The 12,748-nt window shown below is 38.8% G+C and overlaps 1 protein-coding gene across 1 annotated transcript in view; it reads right to left on the bottom strand.

Annotated features, from left to right (window-relative positions):
• The window catches only part of ECPAS (Ecm29 proteasome adaptor and scaffold), a 57,598-nt gene that overhangs the window by 23,128 nt on the left and 21,722 nt on the right, over positions 1–12,748 (bottom strand). The window contains exons 16-25 of the mRNA XM_058824375.1: positions 11,811–11,934; positions 9,776–9,856; positions 8,843–9,086; positions 8,215–8,306; positions 6,358–6,492; positions 4,211–4,376; positions 3,633–3,805; positions 3,069–3,170; positions 1,151–1,274; positions 97–242 (exon numbers count right to left, since the gene is read on the bottom strand). Coding sequence (XP_058680358.1) covers positions 97–242; positions 1,151–1,274; positions 3,069–3,170; positions 3,633–3,805; positions 4,211–4,376; positions 6,358–6,492; positions 8,215–8,306; positions 8,843–9,086; positions 9,776–9,856; positions 11,811–11,934 — 1,387 coding nt within the window. The remainder of the gene's footprint in view (positions 1–96; positions 243–1,150; positions 1,275–3,068; positions 3,171–3,632; positions 3,806–4,210; positions 4,377–6,357; positions 6,493–8,214; positions 8,307–8,842; positions 9,087–9,775; positions 9,857–11,810; positions 11,935–12,748) is intronic.

The following is a 12,748-nucleotide window of genomic DNA, read 5'->3' as shown; positions in this document are numbered from 1 at the left end:
AGTGAAGGGGAAGGAAGGGACAGAAACAAGATGAGAAAGATGAGAAGCAAAAATAGGAAGAAGGAGCCAGTGTTAGGAAAAAGGCATATTTCTTACCTTAATTGCTTTGTGGGTGCTCAGCTTTTTCACCAATGACAGAAGCCAGATGCAAGCTGCCTGTCTAACATGTGGGTTGGGACTGATGATGTGCTTGTTCAAAATAAGGTCTAGGACCCAGGGCACCACGTCATTCACCTTCAAATCTATATGAAAAAAATAAAGGTGGAGGAGAGGAACTCTGAAAACTGTGCCCAGCCATTTACATGGAAATAATGCAAAACCTAATGAACTCAAGAGTACTCATATGACACCTTAATCTCTGCTTATTTAGGAACTCACTGGAATCACTGGGAAAGTAATAATAGTAGAATAAATAACAGACATGCAGAATCCTCCTAACTCTTCATTAACATGTTTTAGAGCCTGTGGCCAAGAAGAGGTACCATTCACACTGCCTAAGACTCAGGGCAGAACTTATTTTTTTGTTAAGACTCACAATTTCTGGAGCAATAGCAAGGTTTAATTTTTACCACATGCTCAGCTTTCTGTACACTGCACATCTAAGACCACTCTCACAAAATTAAAATGTTGTGTTTGCAGGTATGAGACTGATATTTACAGTTGTCTGATTTGAAGCTAGCCTTTCATGACACTTGTATTTCAATGGGTACAGAATCTTAGTTCTTTAACAGAATTTCTGCATTTACTGCATGTAAATTTCACTTAATTGCATCACTTGAAGTTATTGGAAAACACTTGCGATTTGATTTTATAACACTATTTTCCTGTTCAGGGTTTAAAATGGTATTTTTAAAGATTTGTGTATTAAAACCCCAAAAGTAATTCAACATGGCAAACAAAAAAAAAGAAAAAATCAAACACAGAGACAAAGTGGCAATGAAGTACATAAGCAGCTATTTAAGCCTATGAATGAAGTCTTCTGCCCTCTGAGCAGACTGACATGACGAGGTAAAACAACCTGTATATAACCACAAACACAAAACCTCTCTTGCGTATTCTGTTATAAAGCAAACACCACAGAAATGAAGCTTTGGAGCTAAGTGTTAGCCCAGACATTTCCCAACCCAGCCCCTGCATTAGGAAGACCTACCTGAAGGAGGGATATATTCCTCCTCTGTGACAGTCCATGCATCCCGCGCAGCCACTGAGCTGGTTCCAACAGCAGCACTGGTAATAGCTTCACCAACAGTGAACTGCAGCTCTATCTGTTTGGCCTAAAAAACACATCAGAGCATCACTGACAGTACTAATGAAGCATACACCAAAACTTCTGGCACTTAATCCACAAAACCACAGCCTCTCAATCTCAGTCCCAACGTTCAGCACCAATTTACAGTAAGATCTGGTGAGCTTCTGAGACTATGTGGCACCTCAGACCCACTGAAGTTGATGGAAAATGAGGCAATGCCAAACTGTCTGACATGAATGATAAAAGCTAAATTTCCACATTTTTTAAAAGCTTATCTTTGACGAAGTATTTACTAGTCTCTGCAGAAGCTCAACTTGGTGAAAAGAAAGAATTCAATAGAATGAAAATAAAACAAAATTAAAATTATGCTGATAGTGATTAGTGAAAATTACTACGGCTTAACTATAATAGGGAGCATTGAAAGAGTCTCCTGTAATTCCATCCAGAAGCTGATGTCTTAAAAGATGCAGAAACTTTTTCTTCACATTAAAATAATTCAGATGGTACTTGTTTTGCTTCACTGTCCTCCTTACACTATCCTCTGAGCCTTCAGGAACAAGATATGCCACTTTCTTGTCAGTACTTATGATGAATTTTATGTTATAAGAACTGGTTTCCCTAATTGCTGAGTATCTCCTAGATAGTTTTCCTTATGCTCTAGAAGCAAAAAATGCTCAGGCTCCTGGAGAATTAAGCCCTTAGCTTCCTGCAATCTAAGACAAATAAGTTTTTTTCAAGTACACTTTTTATAAAGGAAGTTGTAAAATCCCCATGCAGTTACAGGGGAAAACATGGTACCCAGAAACGTCTTTTGTTGTTTGGGTACACAGTATTCTCAGTATTTTTAGTCACCTAAGTATAGTGATAGAACAAGTGGTTAAATGTTTCAAACAGAGTAGGCTTAGATGAACTACTAGGAAGAAATTATTTACTGTGAAGGTGGTGAGGCACTGGAAGAGGTCACTCATAGCTGCCCCAACCCTGGCAGAGTTCAATGTCAGGTTGGACTGGGCTTTGAGCAACTTGGTCTAGTGTGAAGTGACCTCGCCCTGTCAACAGTAGAAGGGCTGGAACTAGATCACCTTTAAGGTCCCTTCCAACTCAAACTATTCTATAATTCTATGGTTCCTGCATGTTTGATCAGATCAGAATTGGAGCACTCAGCAAAGCAGGCCTGTCTGATACTCAACAGCCATTTCTACAATGCAGAATCCTATGTCAGTATCAGCAAGGAAGAAGGGTACTAAAAAAGCTTTTTTTATTTAATTTTGTTATCTAGCATATTGCAATATGTATAGAAGCTGAAGGACTGTAAAAGAATGCAGCGTACTTCAATAATGAATTTAGATGGACAATATATATATATATATATATATATATATATATATATATATTTCTATAAACTTCCAATTCAAATGAGTTGTATTAGCTAATGTAGCTCAGAGGTATTCATATTAACTACTTTCAGGGTACTTTTGAAGGCCAAAGTACAGGCCTAAGGCTTCAATAATATAAGCTCTGGATATTTTAAATATACAGTGTACAAAAAAAAAAAATCTATAAGCCTCTTAGAGGGGAATGAGTATTTGCTCAGATTGAGGCAGAGACCTGGACTAGCAAGTTTTTAAACTGTGGCATAAAGCCTTGTACCAGCCCCAAGCCTATCTCTGCTCTCTACTTCAAGGCAGTTTTAAAAAACCCAGAGGCACTTTTACAGAAAGTCAACTCCCTTTGTAAATCTGGCTCTAGAGTACATAAAAAGCACCCGAAGAGAAATAATCACTGTAGTATAAAGGCTAATACACTGACAGTGTCTCACCTCCACAGAATCCATTAAACCCTGCAGCAGTAGCTTCTGGTGGGGAAAATCCTCGTCTCCCACTGGGAGGTAACCTAATGTTTGTATTGCTCGTTCCTTCATCTTAAATATAAACAAAATTAACACAATCATATAACCTTCCTGTTAAGTCTATAAGATGCACTTTAAACCCACTACTTCTCCCCCTTGCTGAAGTTTCACTCTAGGTATCAGATATACATGCAAGCAGCTTATTAGCTCAATCAGTGCACCTCTTTTCCAAAGTAGATCAGAACAAATGTCCTGTTACCTTTGAGGATTATATGCAGGTAAAAGAAGATATTCCCATTTTTCTTGAATTAAAATGAAGAGTATTCATATTTTTATCTCTTAAGCCTCTAGTTATGACTATAGAAAGCACAAGTGATCAGTGCTAAACAATATTAGAAAGACCTAGACCCTAACCAACAAAAGCCAACAAAAAGCCTCATTCCCTTAAAAAACAAGGCTGAGTTTAGCATGTAATACATATACCTAGTGAGCATTCAATAAATGAATGCTACACAAACACTACAAAAATCTTGCCTTATTTGTTTCCTTGCTGGAAGGGATTCGGGCCAGTAAGTTTTCAACAAGTTGCAGCTTTGTAAATCCTGTTCCTTCATTGGGGATTGGCAAGGGGCCATTCCTGCCAATCTCTCCAAGAGCCATACAAGCACCCACCACAAGGAAGGGAGAGGTACTGTCCAAAAAAGAACCTACAGGGAAAAGTAAACCAGGATGACTCTGATTATTATTTAGCAGTGGACAGGCACTTGTATTTTACCTATGCAAGAAGCAAAGCATTAATCTCCTCTACAGTTGGTAGGAAGCATTATGTTAGAAAAAAATGGGAGTGAAAGGAGACATTGAGAGGAATCTAGGCAATAATATCATTCCTGATTGTACTCTGTTGGTTTGCAAGTTACAAAGTCCACCTAGGTTTTGCTGAAATGTCCATACATCTAATCAGATTATATTCTTACAAACTGTAAATTCTATCACAAAAATTGAACTCAACATTACTCTGTCTATGGGCTGAGCATCTCAGCAAAATACTCAGCCAGGGGTGGACTAAAAAAAACCAACATTACAATGCAGCAAAGTCTTAGGCAGGAAGTTACCTATTGTCTCTGTTGTCGATTTTATAAGTTGTTCTTGATCCGGCATGACTGAAGTGTTTGGCTGTTCTATGTCATGTAGCTCCATTGTTCTGATTTTCCTTTTGGCCAAGTACCTTCCTACTGTAAATCCCAAAGCCAACAAGGATCCATGTTGGACCTCCGGGCTCTACAGACAATACCAACAGTGCAAAAAATCTCATTTTCAAAGTAAGTAACACTTTGCACAAAGCACTGATTTAAAAACACATATGGACAAGCCAGAAGGTGCCCTGAAGAATGCAGAGCTCTAACACATAATAAAACAACAGAGAGTTTGATATTGTTAGTGCTCTCTGATGGATGGAGTTCTTTAAGATTCATTAACAAAACTTGAAAGAGATCTAGGAGGACAGATTAGAAATTTATCACCAGCACTCACATTCCTAAAGACACCCTTTGGTGCTAGACTTTAAAAAAGCCCCCAAAGTACATTGTCTCTGGTTAAAAACCAGACTATATTCAGACTAAGGGGACAAAATGTACTCTTTGGTAAAAAGCAGTCAAGGGTAATCGCTCTACATCTGCTCTACATGGCTAAGAATGAGTTCAGACCTGGCCCATGCTGAAGGCAGTGCCTCTACAGCTTGGCAGGCCACAAATCATGAAATCTAATCAACACAAGTAAATGTCAAGAATACCTGTTTCTCCAAGGCTGATTTGGTGCTGGAACTATTTAATGACCATGTTTATTCCTGTAAGTGAATTCTAGCAAAAGGATTTTGTGGAGAAACAAGGCTGTGAGACTCAAATGCTACTTAACTGGAAAAAAAAAAAAACAGAGGGAGGGGTGCAGGAGCTTAAGCTTGGATTAGCTTATACCTCTTGTTTTTTAACACCACAAATGTTGCACCGGTGCAATTGTGGTGCCACAATGGGATCCTCAACCTAGCCTGGCCACCAGGAACTGTTCCTTGATGTGGTCTCACTGCAGCAAGCCAGCAGAAGATGGATCCTCCTCCATCTCCACTTTAGTTATCCATTCCCACTGCAGTCCTTACTGAAACACTAGGATCATCACCACTCCTAGGTGTACAAATTCAAATGGTTTTGTACAGTAGCAGCAAGTCAGAGCTCTACCTGACTCAGACTCACAAACGCATGGCAACACCCTGCTTTTTTTTTCTTTCATGGTTCACATGGGTGAGTGGGGCTGAAAGCAGTGGGGGGTTGGGACTCATCTACACTGACTTCATGACTGTAGGAGCTGTGCCCTACACAAAACTGAGCAATGACATGGCTTTGGCTCACACACAGAGTTTTCACAAATTCAAAATAAATTACATTTGCTACCTACAACATAAAGCAATCAGCACTTCTTGTCAGCCTGTTACCTGCAATGTAAAATGGTGGCCCTTTAAGTCCATTAGAGAGACTGATACAAAACCATTTTTGGGAAACAGAACCAGGAAATACTACTGCTTTCTCTCCCACGCAGGATTCAAGACACACTAGCACAGAAACCAGACCAATTTGTTTTCAGGACTCCTTTTCCCTGCTTGCAGTGGCAAAATAGAGAAATAAGAATAAAGGGAGGCAAAAGGAGCTGCTGGAGAAGGGAAGACAGGTAAACCCAGCATATAAAGACACAGCTGTGGAGGCCTGCTGAGCAGTCCATGTGGGGCAAGAGAGAAGAAGGCACAGTCCTAACACAGCACAAGATCCTGAAGTGGTGAGGACCCAGTAGGTGACTATGGCTCAGGAGGGAAGAGCTGAACATTTAACAAGTTAAAAATTTTCTTGACTCTGTGAGTGCTCAGGAATAAGGAACAGGCAAACAGTTTGAGGTAGGTAGTGTGATCCATCACCACTCAACGGGATGTGGCTATTTAGCTGGCTAAAACTGGTTAAACACATGATGGTGCTTTGCTTGGGATGCGCCTCCATGAAATCCTCCTACTGACGTTAACAGCTTCAGGGATTAATTTATTTAAAGATCTGTTGCACTCACCTACAACAAAAATCCCTTCTCACCATCCAACTGGAAGCCTGTTAGTTAATTTTACACCCAGATTAAAGTTAATACATCCTGGACACATGGTGAGATTCAAATATCCTATCAGTTACATGACATGAGAAAAAACAAGAAGCAGACAAAGGAAGGTAGTTACATGGCTGTCTTTTGTCATCTTGATCAGCTGCTCCAAGGATGCCCTAAGCTCATCTCCAGACATGGTAGACAGCACTACAGAATAAAACAGGGCTGCAAGCTCACGCATTTCCTCTTTGTTAGTGTTCATCAAGTTCTGTGGGAGTTTAAAAAAAAAGAAAGCAAGCCATAAAATGTGGAAGCAGCTTCTTACTCAGTCTGTTCATAAAGACCTTCAATATACAAAGACAAGTGTCATGGAGATACATAAACAGTTCTTAATTCAGAAAGCACACTTTAAACCAACAGCATTATCACTTAATAAGAAACACAGCCCTCAATTCAACAAAGCATTCATTACACACTGAGCACTTTGGTGAAAGAAGACCACTAGCCATAAGAGGGCCACCCACCAGTTGTGTGTCAAAACCATGCACATTGAATTCTTGGCTGAATTTTGTCTTTAGCTAAGAGCTTCCAGGTTTTGCATTCATACTGTGCCAAAAAAAACCCATACCCTAAACCACTACACTCTCCCTGAGCTGCTGGAAGCTACCAGGCCATCTTATTAAACAAAGGGAATTTCAAAACCTCAAGAAGGTTAGCAATTCAAATGCAACCAAAAAAAAGTGTCAGGAAATCACAGTTCTAAAAGTAAAATTACCCAATTTGAGATCTTGTATTGTCCAAATAAGTTATTAAAATTTAAATTTTGGAAGCTTTGGTTAAGTTGTTAAGACATAATCTTACCTCTACCAGCAATTTGATGTATAATGCAACACACTCCCATGAAAAATTCATACCCAAATCTTTGAGTGCCTTGGGCTACCACAAAGAAACCAAAATCAGCCCACGCAAACAAACAAGAAATAATCCTTCAGGGTCATGAAATGTATTGTTAACTTCAATATAGCATCAGATATCTGACTTTTAACACATCCCTCAACCTGTTTGTTTCACTTGACAAGGCAAAACCACATAAAATATGATTTACAACACTATTTCTGAAACTCAGTACTATCAATAACTACCTCTAGAAGCTTAATTCTGCAAATGGACACTAGGCCAAGGACAAAGAAAAGTTTCCTACAAATGATGAGGAATACTGAAAAGGGCAATGTTTTCAAGTATTGTCCTGGGCAATTCATACCTGCACGTAAATGAGAAGTAATAACCTGCATACAGCGCAATGCAGCACAGATATCATCAGGAGAAACTATTAGAACAAATTCTAATATTTTTTAATACTTGACTAAGTATTTGTTTCTGCCAGATTGCCCCAGTGAAAGCAATGGCAACCTGTAAGACCTTCAAAAACCCTAGGTGTTTGAGGCAAATAATGAAAAAGCAGAGAGTTGCCTGAGGAAAGAATCCAGTGAACACAGATTTCCCTTTGGCTTATTCCCAAGCAGACTCCAATATATGGGTTTTTTTTTCGTCTGGGGTTAATAAATAGGAAAAAAACATCTCCAGAGGAAGGTCCCTGAAACAACCAGGGATGTAACTAATCTCATAATCTGAAAGTCATTCAATCTTCCCATGAAAACATTCACTCTGTCAAAAATGTGCAGAACATTATCTTCAGTTTTCTTCTGCAGAGAAAAAAATGGATGACTATACCTAGGATAGCTGACAGACTACCTAGAACATGTAAGTGAATGAACAAAAACAGTAATGTAGAAGAACCAAGAAATAATCTTCCCCATCCTGGCACATCAACATTTCATGAGGTGCTGACTATGAGTAGAAATACCAGATTTCAAATCAAATGCATGTTTGGAAATAACACAGTTTCATCATGGGAAACGTGCCTGATTTTACTAATGCCAAATTCCATCCATCCCCCAGAAAAACACTAAAAAAGGGGTTTTCACAATACCTTAATCCAATCCATTTTGTCTACAAATCTGGCAGCTAGTTTTTCTGGATACACTGAAACAACTTCTAGAAGACAATACATGACTGGCAAACCTAAACAATAATTAAAGAATGAGGTTATTAAATAGCTCTAGTATTTACAATAATGTAACATTCAGTGCTAAAAAGAGGTAAAGAAGTATCAGGGCATTTCAGGCATTTATTTGTAAATCACTAGTAATAACAAACAATACAGAATAATAAGGTATATTTCTCAGACATATTAGGATTCTAATAAAAGCAAACAGTCTAGTAGCAATTCGTTCAAAATGCATTCAAATTTTAGACTACACTTGTGGTAGATAGGCTATTATCAGAGTGAGGAAGACACAACATTCTCTGGTGAAGAAGCTGTTATATACAATGGCTTCACAATTTTACACTATTATGTCAACTGATGCTACAATTTTACAGTTATGATTTCTCCCACCTACAAAACAGCACAGAAGAAAACAAGTTTAAATGAAAGAGTATATAGTCTGTGTTTCAACTCTATGATTGCTGAAGCCAAGTTCAAAAAACAAGACAACTCATTTCTAGTAGGAGAATACACTTATTTCTTCAGGATACTGCTGCACACAGTCTCTTACCTCCAACACCAGCTAAGAGCTGCTGAAGAAGGCCAATATATATATACACAGGGTTGGTTTCTGCACTTTTTGAAGAGGAGGAGGAGGAAGAGGAAGAGGAAGAGAAAGGTAAGTGGTTGCCAGACATGAGGTTTCTTATGTAACGTCCAATGGCTGGAGCATGATCTTGCATATCTGCCAAGCTCTGTGAGGTTGGCACCACACCGGCACTGTGAGCAAGACACATCCGCAGATAGAGAACTATCTAAGTAGAGAAGATAAAAAACACAGGATCCTGAATGCATAAGCACTTGAAAAACCATGCAGGAAACAAAAGAGCAGACAATATACTGTACTCAGTGCAGCCAAAATGGATTTTTTTTTTCTTTTGTCAAATATAGACAGAAAAGTTAGCATAGAGACAGGAACAAATATAAAGTGTAACAAACCTTAGGACCACTTGCCTGACAACCCTACATCACTTCCTAAAGATTAAATCATATACAGACTTTTGGTTTATCACCAGTTGATGTAACTCCTTGCAGGAAGTTCAGCCTGTTCTCTGTACCAATTTGGCTTGTGTACAAATGCAACCCGACACATTGCTAATAGAAATCTCACTTCCCATCTCTCTTTCTACAGATCACTGGATCCTGGGATTCTGTTAGGAAAAATGCCCCAAGGAACATAATGGGACTTCTGCACAGGACTGCCTGTCTGTATCTAATGCTACTCCATTCAGTGGAGCAACCCTCTTGTGAACATTCCTCCCAAACCCCCCATGACAATCTTGTTTGGACTGCCATTTAAGGACAAAGGATGGACAGTTAATCCCAACATCTGTTTCAAAGAATTTTAGAATGTAGGGTGACTTATAGAACCTGTTGGCTTCTTAGACTGTCCTCTAGATAAACAGTGGTACCCATATCTGAAGAAGTAAAACCAGACAATTACCTCTCCAAATGTGGCAGGATTAAAAGGTAACGCTGCAGTTCCAGTCATATATTTAGCTGGAGTTTTCATTCGGTGAGTGGCCTAAACAACAGAATACATTAAGAGTGGACCATTCAGACACATAATAACAGAGATGTTGGAAAGCTCAGTGAAATTTTGCTGATATGAGTGTGTTAATCCTCCACTTAACAACTGAAAATGTGTAACAGCTCTGTAATAAAAAGGGCACAGTATACTTGGTAATATCAGTTCCATCTACTTTACACCAATTCAGAAAGTGAAAACTCTGAATGCATGAGAGGGAATAGCAGGGGAGGCTGAAGGAGTACAACATTCTTTCTTCCTTTCAGGAAACAAGAAGCACTTAAGAATTTAAAACTGAAGTACCACACAAACTTCCAAACTCTGAGCCTCCCCCTGACAGGCAGCCAGAAAGCTTTAAAGTGGCAGCTCTGCCAGGAGAGGCTGCAGAGCAGCCACGCTTCCCCCGTACTGGGAGATGGGTGCCCTGTGCTGCGCCAGCCAAGTCTGGGGAGCCTCTCAGACTGAGAGAGACTCGAAGGATCTCTCTACTTGCTATATGGAAGGCTGCAGCAGCAAGAGAGCAACTCATATCCATGTAAATGTTAGCTTTCACAAGCAGAAATATGCCAGCAGAAAAACATCCAAACAGGAGGTTTTAAGTGACACCCACTGCGAATGTTGCAGAAAAGCAGTATGTATGTATTAAACAGGCAACATGCACATCAACGTGCATGTCAGTCAGGCAGCCTTGTACCTGAGTAAAGACACAAAGCAATCACAGAAGAGAATGACCTTTAACACGCCTTCATCTTTTGCAATGCTAATTTTAATGACATTAAGGATTATTAAAGAAAACCTGATTTAGTGAACAGACAGGGGCTCCCTTGAGGAACAGTTTCCCACCCATACCCAGCAGATGGGATCCTACTCTTTGACGTGTATTTTTTTTTTTAAAGGTGAGAAGGATCATACTAAATCATTATTTTTTCATCTCAGTCAATCGTGTCAAGTAATGCATACAAACTTCTCAAGCATCTCCAAACGTCACAGATTATTGATAGTATGTGAAAAATCACACTTTGACATAACTAAACAAATAATTATACTTCTAGGATTTTTTATACATCTTCAGGACACAAAGATCTGAAAAGCACTCAAAAACATTGTAATTCCCCCATGATTGAGGGACTCTTGCTTTTGTCACTTGTGATTGAACTACACTGATCCAAAATTATTTAGCGACATTATGAATGTTAAGGAAAACTTCAAAACTACAGGGCAACAGAATTTAAGAGTGTTATCTAAAACTGAATCTTGGTTTCCTATTTTTTTTTATATCTACTTAAGAAATCAGCATTCTGAACAAAAAAAGCAAGGTTTCTGACAGAGCTTCAAATACTTCAGAGTATTAGTAGAGTACAACACCACCAGAGCACATATTTCAAAAGAAATCTCTAAGGTGTAAGCATTCTGCTATCACAGATCTCATGCTAAATCACATGTGCTTCAAAATTACATACTTCTGACATTTTTTAAAAGGTAAGCTATCATAAGAAAAAATATTGTCAGCGACTCTCCACATATCCTTTACTGCTTATAAGCCTAGTACAGCTACTATACACAGAGGTGTGTAACACAGACAATATTTTAGCCAAATAAAAAGTAGTCTTCTTGCACGTTCAGGAGCTGTGTTTGTAAAACATGCTGGATTATACCCCTTGAGAACTGGATTCCTCATTCCACATATCAACTGCACAAATTGCAAGAAAGCAAAACATTCCCTTTAATAAAAGATCTGTCTCGCTACTTAATACTTGGATCTCTTGCAATCACTGCCAGCAGAAAGTGATGACATGTGGTAATCTTGGCAATGAAATACTATGTGTGGTCCTTATTTTGATTTTCACTAATTTTATTCCTTGGGGCAGCTGTAGGAAGGCAAGACCACACCTATCCCATGCCTGAGATTCACATATCTATTTGTCTTTATACTGTGTCAGAAGCACTGTACCTTGTCTTGAATGTAATGGACCATTTCAGGGAAGGAAGGCATCTGCTTCCCAGAACTCTCCTTTTCATTTTTTCCAGAAAATGTTCTCAATACTCGCTGGGCTTCTCCATGTACCTCCTCCCGCCTTTCAGAAGAAAAGATGAGAAACAGACATTATTTGCACTGAACAAAAAGCCTTTAATGAGCAATAAGATATGTTGGGAAGCTGAGGGAGAGAGAACCGTTTTTAAGTGAGAAGTGGGGGTTTTTTTGTTTTTTTTTTTGAAAGAAAGAGAAAAAAAATCTTCCACTACAACTTTTAATATTTGCTTATTTTAGAGACAGGAAAGAAAAAGGGATAGTACTGAGTGCTCTCTGCAAAACTGTCTGGATGAGCTCACTTCTATTCCTCCTACATCCTTCTAGGTTTCACCATCAGTTTCTGGTTCCCACATCCTGGTTTTCCTATCTGCTACTTCTCCCTATCACTTCCTATAGTCAAGCTTCAGCTGCCACCTACTAGATTTATCATTATCTACTTAACAATAGATAACTACTCCTGAAACAGTGCTGACACTGTAATGACAGAGCTGGTTGTTGCAGCTAATCTGCTTAGCTTTCCTTAGTTATACAACAGCAGCTTTCATCAAAATTTTAGTAATGAAAATAAATTGGGGAAAAAAACCCACCACTTACATTGCAGTAACAGAAAACTGCAAATGAAATTATTACTGTAATTTAAGGAGTCACCTACTCTTCAGCAGAGTGGCAACTCTCAAAACTGCATGCTCAACTCTCTGCAAATACAAGCTAAAAATAGACTGACAGAATTTACCTGGAAAAAATAACTTCTAGACACTGTAAAAGTGATTTCAGTTAATGCATTTTTACTTTTGCAATTGCAACTGATCATTAGTATGAAATGCTTTAGTGACTGCAGTTCATCTGAAACAAGAAAA

This window comes from Ammospiza caudacuta, chromosome Z (genome assembly GCF_027887145.1).
Source record: "Ammospiza caudacuta isolate bAmmCau1 chromosome Z, bAmmCau1.pri, whole genome shotgun sequence".
In the NCBI taxonomy this organism is placed as follows: domain Eukaryota; kingdom Metazoa; phylum Chordata; class Aves; order Passeriformes; family Passerellidae; genus Ammospiza; species Ammospiza caudacuta.
This window is presented reverse-complemented; position numbering and strand designations above follow the sequence as displayed.